Source organism: Triticum urartu, chromosome 3A (genome assembly GCF_056163025.1).
Source record: "Triticum urartu cultivar PI428250 chromosome 3A, HENAU_Tu73, whole genome shotgun sequence".
Lineage (NCBI taxonomy): Eukaryota > Viridiplantae > Streptophyta > Magnoliopsida > Poales > Poaceae > Triticum > Triticum urartu.
The window spans coordinates 38,297,952-38,316,684 of NC_141875.1; the positions used below are offsets into that span (position 1 = coordinate 38,297,952).

Consider the following 18,733-nt stretch of genomic DNA (forward strand, 5'->3'; position numbering starts at 1 on the left):
AGCCTGCTGGAATCGGGTTGCAATGGAAGGTTGCCTCAGGGGGATTTGTAAAAGCAACGACGTCCGCCACCTTCATGGATATGTTCTTCATTTTGAAGTGTAGCTCATAGTTAGTGTTCTCCATGATGTCATCCACGGGGTATCTATCCAGCATTGCGTCGCCCGGGGCGGAACCCACGCTGCTTCTCGGCATGGATGGGACGGTGCTATCCAATGCTGGATCATCTGGTATCTGCTGCAGCTGCTGAGACCCCCTTTGCTGGCTAAGTGAGTCGATCTGCTCCTGCTGCCGCTGGAATTTGACTGCCAAGTCCGCGTGCTTTGATTCTAGGCCTTGAAGGCGTTCATAGTCCATCTTCCTCTGCTCCTCCTCCATCTTCCTCTTCTTCTCCTCCGCAATCTTCCTTCTCGCACGGGTTCTGTAGTCGGCGTTCCAGTCTGAAAACCCCTCATACCACGGAATAGCGCCCTTGCCTCGTGTTCTTCCCGGGTGTTCAGGATTTCCCAGGGCACGCGTAAGCTCGTCGTTCTCTTTGTTGGGCTGGAACACCCCCCGATCGAGCCTCTTTAGTACTAGCTATATGCCCGCAAAAAGTAACATTTTTTTCATGATTGGATTTTGATAACTAAAATTTCTAACATTTCTATATAACTAACATTTCTATAACATTTCTAACAATGCTATATAACTAACATTTCTATAACATTTCTAATATTTCTATAACTAAAAAACAGAAAAAAAAAAATATAACATTTCTATATATATAACTAACATTTGTATAACATTTCTAATATTTCTATAACTAAAAAAAGAAAAATTTCTAAATTTTTTATAACTATTTCTATAACTAAAAAACAGAAAAATTTCTAACAATTCTAACTTTTTTATAACTATTTCTATAACTGAAAAACAGAAAAATTTCTAACAATTCTAACATTTCTAACAATGCTATATAACTAACTATTTCTATAACTAAAAAAAGAAAAATTTCTAACTTTTTTATAACTATTTCTATAACTAAAAAACTAAAAAATGTATGTGTGTGTGTGCTCCCCGGCGAGGCGAGAGGCGACGGGGGGCGGCGACGGGCGCGGCGACGACGGGGATGGCGACGACGGGGACAGGGACGGGGCAGCGACGATGGGGACGGGGACGTACGAGCCGGGGCGGCGACGACGGGGATGGGGCGGCGACGACGGGGACGGGGACGACGCGGGACGGGGCGGTGGTGACAACGGGGACGAGGGGGACGGGGACGATGGGGCGGCGACGACGGGGACGGGGCGGCGACGAGGGATATGGAGACGGGGGCGGCGGGCAACGGGGCAGAGGAGAAGAAGCAGATGAGAAACTGAAATTTTTAAAGTGTATTCTTATATAGGATGGACCTTTAGTACCGGTTGGAGCCACCAACCGGTACTAAAGGCCTGTTTTGGCCAGGCCAAGCAGCGGGAAGCGCACCCCCTTCAGTACCGGTTGGTGGCTCCAACCAGTACTAAAGGCCCCCCCTTTAGTACCGGTTGGTGGCTCCAACCGGTACTAAAGGCCCCCCCTTTAGTATCGGTTGGTGGCTCCAACCGGTACTAAAGGGGGTGCGCTGGCGCAGGTGCGGTGCGGCAAGTTTAGTCCCACCTCGCTAGCCGAGGGGCGTCCGTACTGGTTTATAACCCCCCGTGCGGTAGCTCTCTCGAGCTCCTCTCCAAAGCAGGCCTACTGGGCCTACATGTTCTGCCCTGCCCTGTTGGCCTACTGGGCCTTTGCGGGGCTGCATCCTGGCCCAACAACAGTTTGGGTTTCTAGTCGTATGCAGGCCACTCTGGTCCAGTAGGCGGGCTTTTTTTTGCTTTATTTATTTTTGAGTTGTTTTTTGTGTATTTAGAGTTTCTTTGTGAATATTTTTGCTTTAGGTACAAAAATTTACAAACTTTCTGTTAGTGCCCGTAGTTTCCAAATTTGAATAGTTTAAATATGTCAAACCACGTCGATAGTCAAGTTCCCATATGTCCTGTATATAACCATAATATGTTTCCTTTCCCGTCTTGGTTTCTGCATCAAAGCGGACACCACTGTTTTGGTTGGTGCTCTTCTTATCTTGGGCGATCATGTAAAATGTATTACCATTTATCTCGTACCCTTTGAAAGTCATTATATTCGAAGATGGTAACTGGGACAGCAAGTACAGGTCATCTTCAATAGAGGTGTCATGCATGGTACGTGTCTGCAACCAGCTGGCGAAACTCCTGGTTTGTTCACGTGTAATCCAGTCATCAGACCGCTGCGGGTATTTGGAGCGTAGCAAATTCTTGTGTTCATCCATATACGGAGCCACCAAGGCGGAATTCTGTAGAACTGTGTAGTGTGCTTCAGTGAGAGAATGTCCGTCCATACATATTATTTGTTCCCCTCCTAGTGTGCCTTTTCCACCCAGTCTGCCCTTATGCCGCGATTCAGGAACACCAATCGGCTTCAGGTCAGGAATAAAGTCAATACAAAACCCAATGACCTTCTCATTTTCATGGCCCTTGGAGATGCTTCCTTCTGGCCTAGCACGGTTATGAACATATTTCTTTAAGACTCCCATGAACCTCTCAAAGGGGAATATATTGTGTAGAAATACAGGACCCAAAACGTTAATCTCTTCGCATAGGTGAACTAGGACGTGCGTCATGATGTTGAAGAAGGATGGTGGGAACACCAACTCGAAACTGACAAGACATTGCACCAAATCATTCTCTAACCTTGGTATGATTTCTGGATCGATTACCTTCTGAGAGATTGCATTGAGAAATGCACATAGCTTCACAATGGCTAATCGAACGTTTTCCGGTAGAAGCCCCCTCAATGCAACCGGAAGCAGTTGTGTCATAATCACGTGGCAGTCATGAGACTTTAGGTTCTGGAACTTTTTCTCTGCCATGTTTATTATTCCCTTTATATTCGACGAGAAGTCAGACGGTATCTTAATACAGAGCAGGCATTCAAAGAAGATTTCCTTCTCTTCTTTGGTAAGAGTGTAGCTTGCATGACCCTGATGTATGTCGTCTTTTCTGTGCATACGTTGCTGGTCCTCCCGTGCCTCAGGTGTATCTTTTGTCTTCCCATACACGCCCAAGAAGCCAAGCAGGGTCACACAAAGATTCTTCTGCATCACATCGATTGCGGAGCGGACCTCTAGGTCTTTCCAATAGGGCAGGTCCCAAAATATAGATTTCTTCTTCCACATGGGTGCGCGTCCGTCAGCGTCATTCGGAACAGGTTGTCCACCAAGACCCTTTCCAAAGACCACCTTCAAATCCTTGACCATATCATGTACATCAGCACCAGTACGGTGGCGAGGCTTCGTCCGGTGATCCGCCTCACCTTTGAAATGCTTGCCTTTCTTTCTTACGGGATGCCTGCTCGGAAGAAATCGACGATGTCCCAGGTATACATTCTTCTTACAATTAGCCAAATATATACTGTCGGTATCATCCAAACAGTGCGTGCATGCGTGGTATCCCTTGTTTGTCTGTCCTGAAAGGTTACTGAGAGCAGGCCAATCATTGATGGTCACGAACAGCAACGCCTTTAGGTCAAATTCATCCCCCATGTGCTCATCCCATGCACGTACACCTGTTCCATTCCACAGTTGTAAGAGTTCTTCAACTAATGGCCTTAGGTACACATCAATGTCGTTGCCAGGTTGCTTAGGGCCTTGGATGAGCACTGGCATCATAATGAACTTCCGCTTCATGCACAACCAAGGAGGAAGGTTATACAAACATAGAGTCACAGGCCAGGTGCTATGGTTGCTACTCTGCTCCCCAAAAGGATTAATGCCATCTGCGCTTATACCAAACCATACGCTCCTTGCGTCATCTGCAAACTCCTTCCCGTACTTTCTTTCGATTTTTCTCCACTGCGACCCGTCAGCGGGTACTCTCAACTTTCCGTCTTTCTTACGGTCTTCTCTGTGCCATCGCATCGCCTTGGCATGTTCTTTGTTTTGGAACAAACGTTTCAACCGTGGTATTATAGGAGCATACCACATCACCTTGGCTGGAATCTTCTTCCTGGGGCGCTCGCCCTCGACATCACCAGGGTCATCGCGGCTGATCTTATAGCGCAATGCACCGCATACCGGGCAAGCATTCAAATCCTCGTACTCACCGCGGTAGAGGATGCAATCATTAGGGCATGCATGTATCTTCTGCACCTCTAACCCTAGAGGGCAGACAACCTTCTTTGCTTCCTACGTACTCTCGGGCAATTCATTGTCCTTTGGAAGCATATCCTTTATCATTACCAGCAACTTTCCAAATCCCTTGTCAGATACACCATTCTCTGCCTTCCATTGCAGCAATTCCAGTATGGTGCCCAGCTTTTTCTTGTCACCTACGCAATTTGGGTACAACAATTTTTTGTGATCCTCTAACATGCGCTGCAACTTCTTCTTCTCCAAATCACTTGCGCAGTTTCTCTTTGCATCGGCAATGGCCCGACCTAGATCATCAACGGGCTCATCTGATGCCTCTTCTTCAGCTTCTTCCCGCATTGCCGGCTCAGCTTCTTCCCGCATTACCGGCTCAGCTTCTTCCCCCATTGTTGTATCATCGTATTCAGGGAACCCATGGCCAGGATAGCTATCGTCGTCCTCTTCTTCTTCATTGTCTTCCATCATAACCCCTCTTTCTCCGTGCTTGGTCCAAACATTATAGTGGGGCACGAAACCGGACTTAAACAGGTGGACGTGAATGATTCTTGACTTAGAGTAATTTTGACCATTCTTATAGATAGCACATGGACAAGGCATAAAACCATTCGCCCGCTTGTTTGCCTCAGCCGCAAGCAGAAAAGTTTGCACGCCATTAATGAACTCGGGAGAGCATCGGTCATCGTACATCCATTGTCGGCTCATCTTCAATACACAGCACCAAAAACACCAACTTAATACAAGTTCATACATAAAGTTCATACAACACTTAAATGCAACAAACAAATAAATCTCTAGCTAAAGCATTTAAATGCAACAACAAATGCAATCAAGATCGCAACTAAGGTAACAATTGATCCAACAGCATAATGATACCAAGCCTCACTATCGATGGAATATTTTCTAATCTTTCTAATCTTCAAGCGCATTTTCTCCATCTTGATCTTGTGATCATCGACGACATCGGCAACATGAAACTCCAATTCCATCTTCTCCCCCTCAATTCTTTTCAATTTTTCTTTCAAGTACTCGTTTTCTCTTTCAACTAAATTTAGCCTCTCGACAATAGGGTCGGTTGGAATTTCCGGTTCACATACCTCCTAGAAAAAATATCTATGTCAACTTGATGGGCATAATTTGTCGTAAACACGAAATGCAACTAGTTTTAAAAGAGAATATATATACCACATCCGAATCATAACAAGGACGAGGGCCGACGGGGACGGATATCAAAACCATGGCACTATGTATAACAAACAACGTACGGGTAAGATAATTATACGAGTAACTATATATCCAAATCACACAAACATCAATTTTTATATAAAATTTCATGAACAAGAGGCTCACCACAAGGTGGTGCCGGCGACGGGACGGTGCGGGCGATCGACGGTGGTTACGGCGGAGATTTAGAAGGCACTAAGTAAACCACACCTACATATGCAAACTAAGTGCTATTTTTGACCTCAAATTGCATATAAATCAAATACTAGCACATATAATTCCTCCCAAATTACTAAACTCACAAATTAAACACTATATAAAGCATTGCAAGAGCTAATCTAGCAATGAGAGATGAAAGGACAAAGTTGCTAACCTTTGTGATCATTTGAATCGATGGGGACCTTCAAATCTTGACAAATTTTGGGTAAAATGTGCGATGAGCTCGAGAGGAAGAGGGGAAGAACAGAGAGGGAGGGGAAAGGGGAAGAACAGAGCGAGCTCGGGTGGATGAAGGGTTTATGTAGGACGACCTTTAGTATCGGTTCGTGACACGAACCGGTACTAAAGGTGCTGGAGGGGCCCCAGACTAACAACATCCTGCCACCACTCTCATTAGTACCGGTTCGTGGCACGAACCGGTGCTAAAGGTTCGCCACGAACCGGTACTAATGAGAGCGGCCCGGCTAGCCGTTGGAACCGGCACTAATGTACACATTAGTGCCGGCTCTAATTCAAACCGACACTAATGTGCTTCACATTTGACCCTTTTTCTACTAGTGCTGGTGGAGGCGTCCGTGCTGGGATGATATTTGTTTGCTTCCATAAAGCTAATGCTAAGCAATTATTTTTCTTCTGTAACACTTTAAAGCACTTCCTTGCATAATATTGAACCTGAAGCTTGTAGTTCTACACTTCTACTGATATATTGTATATCGACTGCCTCAAGGGAGCATAATAATTGCTTCCCATTTCTTATTTTTTGCTAAGCTTCATTACGTAGTTGTTTGCTAAATGATGCCCGTGATTGACTGAATATTGTTTGGAATTTCACAATCATAATTAATCTTTGATCTGACCGTCTTGATTGATTCAGATGTGCATTCTGTGTTCTGCCAAAAAAAATTTACATGCTAATCTACGAAAAATATTATGCTGTTAGTGGATCCTTTTAATTTAGGATCTATTCTCCTACTCTCTGAATATTGTTTCCATAAGCTCCATTTTATCTTCAGTTACCTCAATTTGTACAATGTTAAGTGAGTTATCAAAACGGTGAATTACTGTATTTTGTACAATGTTGGTTAACACTTAACTTGACTATTCTTCATTTTGAAACATTAGCCGGCAACCTCTCCGACATGCTGCTCATGACCACCTCCCCAACCAGATGCTGTTGGTAAGCTCTATCTTCTCCCCCTACATCTATTTGCTAAGCACACATTTATGCAAGATGGAAATCCATCTATTTAACTCGATTTTGCTGAAAAATGTTTCTTTTTATCCTGTTGGATGTGTAGGCAGTAGAAGAAGTATGGATGGTAATTTTGTTTCACTCAATAAAATCCTTGTGTGTGCTAATTATGCATTGGCAGTAGGCAGTGGACTTAGCCATTCGGCAACAGCGGTATTGGTTAGTTATAAGAATTCATATTGATCATGAAGAATATGCCGCATGATACTTGAAGCAATACTGCCTGGTTTTGGAGATTTGATCTGCCAATGCTGCTACTACTCTTTTGCAGGTTCTTCTAGTCGGTGGTTTGGAGGACGAGATGCCTGTGAGGAGCAAGGAGCAAGGATTTGAGATGGCTCGCTTCTAGTCTCATGTATAAGAATATGCCCTATTTTGACTTTGGAGCTTTATTGCTTTTTTAATATATTGTAAACATTGTATTTGTATTAAAGCAATAAAAATTAGTTTAGGATTTTTAAAAATTACTTTTGTAATATATTTGTAAACATTGTATAATTGTATTAAAGGAAGAGTATAAGCATGACCTGTTTGCAAGCCCTAACTTTCTTTTGTATACACTGGTGGTGCTGGCGTCTCTGGTGCCGCCGTTCGGCGCTGTGGTGCCCACCGTGGCTGGTGTCGTCTGCTGGTGCAGCAGAGGGTTCCGCCTTGGATGGTACTATGGTGCTACACCTTCACTGCCTCGCCTCTTCACTGCATCGACGCTCCTTCTGCATCGAGATCTCCAGGTAATCCTCCTCCTTCTCTCTCTGCTCTGCTTCTGCATTATGTACTGAATTGTCACTAGCCTAGGGTTCAAGCTCTGAATTTTTAGATGTTTAGATCGATTCAGTAGTTTCTTAGGTATATAGGAATCTATGTACTGCTTAGGATGTCCTAGTTGCAGTAGAACATGTGTAGGTGTTTTAGTGAATTTTACTTCTGATTCAAGGTTTCGTGAGTGGCTGAGATACATGTTGAGAGAACATGGAGGTCCCTTATTGGATGCTTTCAGATCAAAATACCCTGAAAGGTATCGCGGCTCCTGTTTTTTACTTGCTACTCTTATTCTTCTCATAATTTTGCAACTTTTTTATAGCTTATTACTCCATGTCCTCAGAACCAACAATGTAAGTACATATTTTACTATTGGTTAAACAATGTCCTCAGAACTTTGCACGTATATCAGTGTTGGTTTCCATCTTTGAACAACTAAAAGAAGTTAGTAATTTGCTGATGTGGTAGGCTGTGAGGGCAGGAAAAATGTTCAGTGGGGATTGACTTTATAGTTATATAGGATTATTACAACCATAGTGTACTTCATGATAATCACATGCTAACGATGTACCGTATGCTTCCTTCATTTGTTTTGTGCAGGGAGGGAGCTTATACTTGCTTTAATCAAACCGTTGGAGCTGAAGAATTCAGTTATGGTTCTAGAATAGAACACATTCTCATTTCAAAACGCACACACTGTCGAGATGAGGACCCTACGGCACAGCGAGCCGCACTGGACGGTGGCACAATGCATGAGGTACAGAACTTAAACTCCTTCATCGTCACATCAATCACAACGTTTATGTCACTAAATAGTTAATTTCTTAGGAATAGAGCATCTCTCCTTGGGCTAAACTGTAACAAAGTTCAGAATATTAAAGTTTAGATTATTAACCTTAACTTTCATTTATCAAAGATCAGCAACCTTTGTTTTGGATCCACACACCTAGGCTTGTCTAATGTGATCGGATCTGGCCAGATTCCTTTTGATGCATCACCTGTTACTCTTTTTGGTGAATTATGTTAGTAGTAATCTTGATTAGCTAGTTGCATGTGTGTTGTTAGCAGGATTAGCGTGGCCGTAGCTTAGGTCAAGCATGTACCTTATGTTTTGTCTCATGTAAAAAGCTTAGGACTGTGTTTACTGAATAATTAAGTTCTTCTGACATGGAACTGTGCATCCTGAATGGCATAGACTCTTGGCTTCATGAAATGACCCATGTCTATGATTCAAGGTATCTTAGATCTTCGATGTCGGATGCAAATAATTGCTCAATTTCACTTCTCTGCAATGTTCATCCTCACATATTTCTATCATTCTTTGCAGGGACAGAGTAAAGAAAAAGAAGAAAAGATTACTCGAAGATTAGTTTTAGAATTTCCTTTTATTTCTTTGTAATTTTTCTTTTATTTGATACTTGTAAAGACATTGTAATATTCTTACTATAATAAAAATTATGATTCTATTTCATTTTTTGTTTTTAAATTATTTTTCCTTATAGGTTGTTTTCTATAAATTTGGATTTTTTTTTGTTTTCCAAATACATTACTAGTGGCGCATTTCAGTCCTTATTAGTGGCTCACCTTCCTTTATTACTAGTGGCGCATCTATGGCTATTAGTGGCGCACCTAGAGGGAATACCAGTGGAGCACCTAAGGGTTAGTAATGGCGCACTCCCTGGTGCGCCATTAGTATCTGGTATACTAATGGCGCACCAGGGGTGCACCATTAGTATTAATTACTAATGGCGTGATGCTAGTGGCGCATCTGTAGTGCGCCATTAGTAGCCAAAACAGGTACACCACTAGTAGGCCTTTTCCTAGTAGTGGTGGTATATATCATCGCCGTTATGAGCGCCATCTAGCACTTTCAAAATCTCTGTTGACACAACTTTATATGGAGCCTAGAACCTTAACATATCTTACTTTGTGAGTAAAATTAATTGTCCAATCTAAAATTAGATTATTTTTTTGCGTATGACGACCGGAATTTGATTTCAACAACTACGTCGAAGATATCTCTCGCTGCCAATACATATTTAGCTGGTGAGCTTATGAACTAGACTGGAACTGCGATGGAATTTAGGGGTTTACCGAGTCACTCTGGTCATACATTAAGTCATCTATGCCAACTATATCCTTGAGAACATGTTGGACTGGCATATCCTAGCATAGTTAGTATAGTTGCTTCAAATATTCCAACTGTCGGGGGAGAAAAGTTGTTGAAGATGTAATGACAAGTCCATCGTGACGGGTTGCTGTCTACGTTGTTTCTCATCCAAATCTAAATGGACTCATACTTCGGCCCTAGAGGAGACCCGCTCAACTCCCCATGTAGCTCGGCCAAGTAGGAAGCTGTGTTTATGAATCCTTGGCGGAAAGGATGCAGTGGCACTAAAATATTCATCTTCGAGCCTAAAGTGGAAAAATCTTGGTGGGAATTCTATGCCTTATGGTTGATGGTCCAAAACAATGAGCTCTAAGAAGGCTCGGTTTCTTGAAATAACAAGAGGGTAGGGCGGTTGTATTACCAACTCATGCCAATGCCATTTTAATCTTACAATATATGATTTTATGTGTTCAGATTATACCATCTAACAATTGTTGTGTTCACGCCTGTTTCATTTGAATTATTATACATTTCAAGTACTCATTGGGTATTCAATATGCGAGGTGTGTTATATATTAAATCCCATTTTGGGTTATTATATCACTAACAGATGAAAATTCCATTCTTTGTACTTGAATCTTCCTTCAAGAGGCGGAGAACATTAAGGCGACGACAAACACAAAGTAGGGTATCCGACACTTCCAGAAGCAATAGCAGGTTGCATGATAAGTCGCACGAAAATGTCAACGTCAGGAAGAAAAGTTCTATTCTTAGAACAAGGGAGTCTCCCAAAAAGATCAAAATAACTAAAAGGGCGATGCTTAAGCAGGTAATGGAGCTGACATTACTAGCATATGTTCTTAGTATCAATATCAATAGTTGTGAGTACAGACATCAACGCTAAAGCCCATATTATTTGTTCTCATTGCATAATACTTTGCTTGGAGATGTTGTTCAACTTAATGTAACACCTATCAGATTGACAGAAGGGCTTGCTTGTGTTGAGCTTGGTTTCAACTCCATTTCTTTTGTCAAGCCTATCAGACAAGACGGTTGGGCAGCCTCAAGTTTTGAAAGATGAAGATCTTGAAGAAACAATTCCAAATTAGCCATGATGCAATGAATCGGCCTTGTAAAAAAAGAGCAACATGAACGAGAAGATTAGTTCCATTTGCAGCCCAATCCCTTCCCTCTTCCTTGCCTTAGAATCTGGAGGTGAGAGTCCTTCGAGGGGGGTCGATTCTAATAGCCCAGGAGCAACACATTTTATTGGAAATTGATTGTGCATCATGAGCATCTCGTAAGCATCATTGAAATATGAAAATGAGGATTTAATCAACTCTCGGGTTTTCTTAAAAGGCAAAAACCCTATAAAAAATCCAAATATACAAAATGCCCATCTCAAACCCTAAATAATTTGGATACAACCTCATATTTAATGCATGGGGCCCCATATGCTTAAGGTTTAACAGGTATACCCTCTGTAAATAAATATAAGAGTGTTGTTTAGATCACTACTTTAGTGATCTAAACGCCCTTATACTTCTCTACGGAGGGAGTATCAATTTTGGATATTGGATCAAACCCTAATTAAAATATACTTCAATAATATGAACATATTTTGATCTATTTTAAATTGAGGTATTTCACATTGTGCAATCTCTCAAAAACCTATATTTAGTTTTCCAGTGTACCATAATTTTAAACCCTAATTATTATGAAGCTACAATAATTATTAGGAAGCTACAATAATTTTAAAATGCAGTGTACCATATTATAGTCTTTTTTTACTCCTCGCCGTAGACATAAATAAAAAAACTAAACCCTTGTTTAGCAAATTTGACTTTTAGACAGTGTCATTACTCAATAATAATTCAAATAAACAAAAAATAATATATTTAAATAGAATTTTTAGGTTTGTATATTAAATATTTTAATTGAAGTAAAAAGTATCATCAATATTTTCCACTATAATATGCTCCCCCCCTTTCCAAATTAACGGGAATTTATTTATAATAAAGAAACTAATAACACTAATTTAATATTATACGTGTTAACATATTTTCTATAGAACTGTTACACTAAAGTAAGCTTGACTTTGGACAAAGCCAGAACTTCCATTATTTTGAGCAGAGAGGGTACCAAAATAGAGTCTTGTTCTAAAGACAAACAAATAAAACGGTAAAATTTGGACGCTTCTTCCAAAATGGTTGTATTTTATGTAATTATTTGAAAGAACAATTTTTTTTTGCGTGCTGAAGCAGCTGTAGTATGGTTTCATTTCGGGCTTATTACTTTTGCTCCAAAAAGCTTCAGAGGATTTGTTTTTTTAGGGGTAGCGTCAGAGGATTGAGGGCAGCAGTGGAGTGTGGGCTGGGTGGGGATGTATTTGCTTGGGCTTTTGGCTCGTGGCTCGGCCCGTGAAGGGCTCACGTCCGACCAGAACAACCACGCTTGCAGCGCCGGCGGCAAACCTAGCGCCGCTCCTCCTCTCGACCTCGACGCATCCGCCGTCCTCTTCCCGGCCTGCCGGCCAACCCGGTGAGCTCCGCTTCCGCTGATTGCTTCTTCTCGCGCCGCCTCCCTTTGCTAATCGCCTCCCCCCGGTTTCTTTATTTGCCAATCGCCGCCATTGTTGGGGTTTCCGGCCTGTTCGTGCGCTGTCCTACTTGATGTATTCCGCCCCGTTCTGGTGCCCTAGGTGTTCTTGCGCCCCCAGCCCTGGTTAGATTTTGCCCTCTGCCCGCTACGGGAGTCGCCCAAACTGCACATCTGCAGACCCACATTCGAAATGTTCATCTTTTATCTAGTTTTTCGTAATTAGTCAGGATGAATTTCTGCTTCTTGAGTTGCCAATCGCCGCCATAAATCCTCACTACTTAACTGGAGGCGTTTTGATCTGTTTTAACTGACTAGTGGGGCTTAAATCTGCAGCACTGGAGACTGTTGCTGTCATGGAGGGGAACAGCAACGGCAGCAAGATCAAGGAAGGGGGAGATGATGGTCTGCAACAGGGTGTGGCCATCATGGTCAAGAAGCAGCAGGTCACCATGGGGATGGAGGTCCTGGACTGCCCACTCTGCTCCACCCCCCTCAGCCCTCCCATCTTCCAGGTAATCGAATTGATGCAATTTCGCCACACTGAATTTCTTGTGTTAGTCTGATGTTGTTCAGCTGAAGTTAACAAATTTGGTTGATTCTCTGCAGTGCTCAATGGGGCATTTCATCTGCTCGCCCTGCCGCGACAAGCTCCCGGGGACCGAGAAGGCCTGCAGCGTGTGCTCCAAACCCGTCTCGGACCGGTGCCATGGCATGGAGCGCGTCATCGCCTCCGTTGTCGTTCCGTGTTCCTACGCCGCGCGCAGATGTGCCCACGTGATGGCCTACCACGACAAGGCAGAGCACGAGGAGTGGTGCCCGCACGCGCCATGCTTCTGCCCAGAGAAAGGCTGTGGCTTCGCCGGCACCAAGGCAGCACTCATGGACCACTTCGCCGCCCAGCACAAGTGGCCTGTGAAAGCGTTCAAATACTACGAGCCGTTCGAAGTGCCCGTGAAGGCCGGCATGCACATCCTCTGGTGCGGTGGGGAGGACAAAGATATCGGCCTCTTCCTGCTGAATGTGACGTTCCCGGAGTCTCCCCTCCATGGGGTCTCGCTGGTCCGCGTCCATCCGCACCCGCCGGAGTCCAGGTTCGGATGCTCAGTTGGCTTCTCGTGGTTCAAGGGCCATTACCAGGTCTCAACGGCTGACACAATCCATACCACGTCACTTTCCGATGGACTGCCAACGGGCTACTTGTGCTTCGTTCCCGAGGCTCAGCGTGAGGGCAGCCGGCGTGTGGTGCTCAGGGTGACCATAGACAGTAAGATGGTGTATGGCGTGGAGGACGAGCTGGAGGAGGAGTGCGATGACGACAAGAGCTACATCTATGGTGAGGAGGATGACGAGGTCAGCGAGGAGGATGGTGACGATGACGGTGAGGATCAGGTGGACGAGGGATGCGTTGGTCTGATCAGGCATTGACTCGATCTGTTGGATGAGCAAGTTTTGGGGGATTTTGGTTTGATGGGCAGTGTGTTGTTGAGACTACGTTTTGGAATATCACTGAATGTAGGCTCTGCTTGATCTCATGCTTCCAGCTGACTATGTGGTGATACAATATAACCAGCTTTCTGTTGAAGGTTATCGAATCTGGGCTCTGTACATCATCTTTATTTACAAGATCTTTTTGTACATCATCTGATCTATCATTGCAATATCCATCAGGTGACGTTGATGATCATTTTTCAATGACATGTGAAAGAAACTTTGAATGAGCACGGTGGCATGCATATGAACTCAGGAAGCCGTGGAGTTGGCTCCGAATGCCGAGAGCTTGCAGGTGCGCCATGGAGAGGCACGAGGAGCCGCTGGACTGTGATGTCCGGCGGAGGATTATGGAGCTGTGGCCGAGGAGCGGCAGCAGTACTCCAAGTCCAAGGGAAAGTGGCGTGGCGACGAAGGTCGGCGAGGAGCCATGGAGGGAGGCGGGAGCACGCTCACGGCCCCGTGCCATACAAGGGTTGGCAATGGTGTTTTCTCAATAGAGATCCGTAGGAAAATATGTTTTCTTGTGTAGTGGTCTTGAGGCCAAACCTTGCCATCAAGCCCGACAAGTTTGAGGAATGAGGATGATGTACTTTACTACATCCACTTAATTGTTACTCCTTTTGTAAAGAAATATAAGAGCGTTTAGATCACTACTTTAGTGATCTAAATGCTCTTATATTTATTTGCGGAGGATCGAAGCTAGAGCAAGACTGAGTTTTATGAGATAAGAGAGCACAAGGGAAGTGCAAACTTAAGGTGCTCCCCCCTACCCCCTCCCCCTGCGTCGCCCTCCTCTGGCGACACGGGGGAACCCTAGCTGCCGTCGCTAGCAACCTCCCCCGCCGCCCTCTCCCGCATCGCCGCCGCCGGAGGGCCGGCCGGCGAAGCCGCGCCGGGCCCCGGGAAGGTGGTGGCGGGGCGGATCCGTGCCCCCCACGCCTCACGACCACCCCCACGCATCGCACCTTCCCCCGCCTGTCCGGCGGCGACGGATCCGGTCCCCAGTGGCCTAGCCCCTGCCGTCTCCGGCTGGCCGCGCCACCCACATCGTCCTCGACCTCGGCGAACCCCTGCACCGCTCGCGCCTCCACCCCCCTCGGCCTGCGATCCCGGGATCCTCCCCGGCGATTCTCGAGCGCCCTTACCCCAGCTGTTGCATGAGCCTGCCGGCCGGCGGCGACGCGGTGCTCCTGGCCACTGCCATGGGCGCCACCCCCTGCAGCTCCTCATCCCTCACATGGTCTCGTTTCGGCCGGTCGTGGTTGGTTCTTAGGCCTGCGGCCGGTTACGGATGCGTTCGCGGTCTGCCTCCTGTGTAGGCGGCCCCCTCGTCTCTGGCGGCCTTCCTCCCCTCCCGAGCCGCGGTGGTGGCTCTTGTGTGGAGGCGGTGACACATCTGCGGTTGTGGCTGGCACTAGGCTTCTTGTGGTGGTCCTTGTCGATGCTTGTCCGGCCAGGCAGCCTCAGGCCCGCGTTTCTCCGGTGTTCCTCGCTGCCGGCGTCCGCTACCGGGCAGCTCCGGCCTTGGCGGCTAGGTAGCTGCGTCCCTTCCAGCTCACCTTGCTTGCCGATGTCCCGACGGCTAAGGCCACAGTAGTTTGGATTTGCGTCCTCCGGTCCTCGCTTGCTGCCGTTGCTGGACGCCGTCACCCTGGTACCCCCATGTGGTTCGCCTTGTCGCCCGCCCTATCCAGTACACCTCAAAGCTTCCCCTTTTGCCTGATCCTACGCTCGTGGATTCGGAGGAGGTGCCACCCTCCGACGGCAGGTGCAGCCCACCTACCCCTTCCTGACATGGTGGTTTCGACTAGCGTTGGCCTCCCCATCTACGTTTCCCGATTTGGCGGCTATGGGATTGCTCAGCTCTAGGCCAGGGAGAGATCCATGCTCGGCTTGCCGGTGCTGGTAGCGATGGCGCCCGCGGGTGTCGTGTCCTTCTTGGAGGCGCTGCGAAGGCCTTCAGCTTAGCCCCTCTTCGAGCTCAGGGGAAACCCTAGGTCCGGGTCCCCCAGACCTGATAGTGGCGATGTCCTGGCGTCATCTTCCTTCCTGAAGGCACTATCTTGCTCGCTCGAGGTGTCCCTGTTTTCAGCTCGGACGATGGTGGAATTCTTGTTGGTTTGGCATTACCATTCTTGGCTAGGGTCTGGCTGATTTAGCTGTGTTGTATCCTCTCATCTCCTGTCTCTCTGCTCTGGGCATCATGTACACGCCTTCCTGCGTTCGTGTTATGTGTTGTACCCCTTTTATACTCATTCTACTTCTTTCTATCAATGCAATGATACGCAAGCTTTGCGTATTCGCGAAAAAAAAGAGTTTTATGAGATAATTATTGTTGGAATGGGTCAGGTGACCTCGAAACTGAGGTTTGCTTGGGCGACGTACAACGAGAAAGCTTCATTCTGATATGTCTGGGAATCGTTTGGAAGGAGAGTACCCAGCTCTGCCACCAATGGCGAGTCTTCCACTTTCATTGAAGGAGGCATCGCTAGTGCCACTGCCAGATCCGTCGTGTCTATGTTCTCTGAAAATTTTGCAACAAATTAGAGCAGAAAAGGTAAGTTGTGATTTCACAAACAATTTTTTTTGTGAAAAGTCTTCCAGTCTTTTATTAACGGTCATGGTAGTACAAAAATCATCAGAAGTAACGAAAATTATAACTAGGTCAATGAACCACCTAGCGACGATTACAAACACTGAAGCGAGCCGAAGGCGCGCCACCATATCATCCTTCCCTTATCGAAACCGAGCAAACCTTATTATATTGGACAATCAGGAAGTCACCATGCTAAGGACAACTCTAACCGGTCGACCTAAACGGACACGCAAATTGTTTTTTGTACATTTGGATCCGTCAGGCGGACACCAAAGTCCAGCATTGTCTGCTTGCACATAGGTGCGCCCAACACGTTGGGACGCATTTTAGGTTTTGCACGATTTTCAAATTTAATATATAAAAATTACGGTCAGAAGTCCCTTAATTACATTAATTAAAACCAAAAACATAATAAAATATAGATATAGTGGTTGTTGTCGCTGAGGTAGATGAAGACCGGAGCCGGTCATGGAAACAGCCACGGTACTGCCGCCGGATGTGGCGCTAGCGCATGCGGTGACACAGCAGGCGCCTCCTACTGCTCCGGTGGCCACGGCTGCTGATGCTCATGCTCCGCCCACTCGAGCGTACAAGCGACTGTGGACGTCCACAATCACTGGTGACCCACCAGTGGTGCCAGTGGCAATGACTCCTATTAGCGGTGTTCCGGCTAGAGTTAGAGAATCTCTAATCACGTTGTTTCCCGATCAGGTGGGCCGGGCCGAGGACCCTCATCTCGGTTCACCACTGGGCCACGGCCTGTGGCGTACGAAATGAAGTCTCTCGAAGACTTGATGTATACTTCAAGATATTAAAAACCAGCTACAACACGTTCTTCTTGTACGTGGCCGACTAGGATGTAACCATAGACCTCTCCTCCCATACCTATTTAAACCGAGGAGTAGGCTCGTAGAGGACACACAACAATCTCAAGGTAGATCATCTGTGCTTTGTATTACACCCAAAAGCAATACAACACAAGCAGAACGTAGGATTTTATCTCTAAGGAGAGCCCCAACCTATGTAAAAACTCGTGCCCCTGTTACCAACGTGTAAGACCCTTAGTTTGGGACCCCCTACTTGAGATCTACCGGATTTAGCTCTACCACATGCTCCGGCTCGGGCTTAGGTGCGGGCGGGGGAACGCCGACCTGTACTTCGGCCGAGTCGACCAATGCCAGTGCCAGGCCAAGCCACATGGCAAACTCGTCGAGTTGGGAGTCCTCGAGAGCCTTCTTATAAGCCTCGTCGGCCTCCGCCTTGGCTTCCACCTCAACCGCCAGTTGTGGCGATGGAGCGCATGGCGGATTGGGAGCATGCGCACACGCACTCGGAGGACTGGGAGCATGCACAAGAGCGGCCAAGAAAGACCGACGACGTTGGTCGTGCTCGTCGACGAACCAAGTCTCCCAGTATAGCGAGTCGATGACGTACGCCGGGTCGTGGGGTAGGTCAGCAAGGAGCTGAGCTCGGCGGCGATGAATCTCGGCCTCACACATGCGGTCGGAGGCCAGAAAGATCGACACAGGAATCCTATCCGGGTTCAGATGTCAGTTGTTCGACTAATGGACATCGGGCCATGGCACAGGGTTGGCCTCCTCCCAGTACCGCTGGCACTAGTCGACCCGACTGGCGTCACAATGAGGGTTGCCGCGCGACGGCGGCGCCCTGAGGAAGAGTCGGCCTCATGGTCGTGCTTCCCAGCCATCCAGGGAATCCACCTCCCACAACATCGTGCGCGGGCGGGCCGGGCGGTGGCGGCGATTGTGGCTAGGGTTTGACAATCGGTCCTCTGGGAGGAAGAGGAAGGGGGAAGAGTGGGTACGGTATGCGCCCTTTACCCTGCACTGGCGCATTAAAAGGGCTGGCTTTGGCGGTTGGGTCACTGGTGCGTGGGGCTGGGGCAGAGTCACGGTGTGTCCGTTTGTCTATGTGGACTCAAACCCGACCCTCATTTGGGATGGATTTGCGTCCAGGCGAACAGCAGATGGACTCAAAAGGGGTTTGCATCCGCTCATTGGCCCGTGATTTCTGCCCACGCGGACCCAAACGAACGTAAAAGGAGGAAATGCATCCATGCGTTGGAGTTGGCCTAAGCCCCCAAAGGACTAGTGCACTATAACATCAACCATCGCCGACGATGAGAAGCATAGATCGGAAGGGTCATACTTGTGAACGCATGAACAACACACACTGGCCAGCCGAATCCTGATGGACCTACCGGTGACGAACACGGAATAGATCCAAGCGGATCCATCAAAGACCAACGCCGACTGAATCCAACATGA

At 46.6% G+C, this 18,733-nt stretch overlaps 1 protein-coding gene across 2 annotated transcripts; it reads left to right on the forward strand.

Annotated features, from left to right (window-relative positions):
- Positions 1-12,189: 12,189 nt before the first annotated feature.
- On the forward strand, positions 12,190-14,477 carry LOC125547813 (E3 ubiquitin-protein ligase SINA-like 4). Of its 2 annotated transcripts, XR_015599569.1 has the most exons (4): positions 12,190-12,298; positions 12,692-12,870; positions 12,965-13,941; positions 14,027-14,477. XR_015599569.1 is itself a non-coding variant. In XM_048711577.2 (3 exons), exons 2-3 carry the CDS (start codon positions 12,712-12,714, stop codon positions 13,781-13,783), a joined length of 978 nt encoding a protein of 325 aa, XP_048567534.1. In that variant the 5' UTR covers positions 12,190-12,298; positions 12,692-12,711; the 3' UTR covers positions 13,784-14,016. The 2 variants fall into 2 exon arrangements, 1 of the variants encoding a protein (XP_048567534.1); XM_048711577.2 differs by lacking the exon at positions 14,027-14,477 and having other exon boundaries at positions 12,965-14,016.
- The last annotated feature ends 4,256 nt before the right edge of the window (positions 14,478-18,733 follow it).

Excerpts from the sequence above, each read along its gene's own strand:
- LOC125547813 (XM_048711577.2), top strand. The coding sequence starts at position 12,712 with ATGGAGGGGAACAGCAACGGCAGCAAGATCAAGGAAGGGGGAGATGAT. Across the intron at positions 12,871-12,964 it reads TCAGCCCTCCCATCTTCCAG|TGCTCAATGGGGCATTTCAT; the intron begins GTAATCGAATTG and ends GATTCTCTGCAG.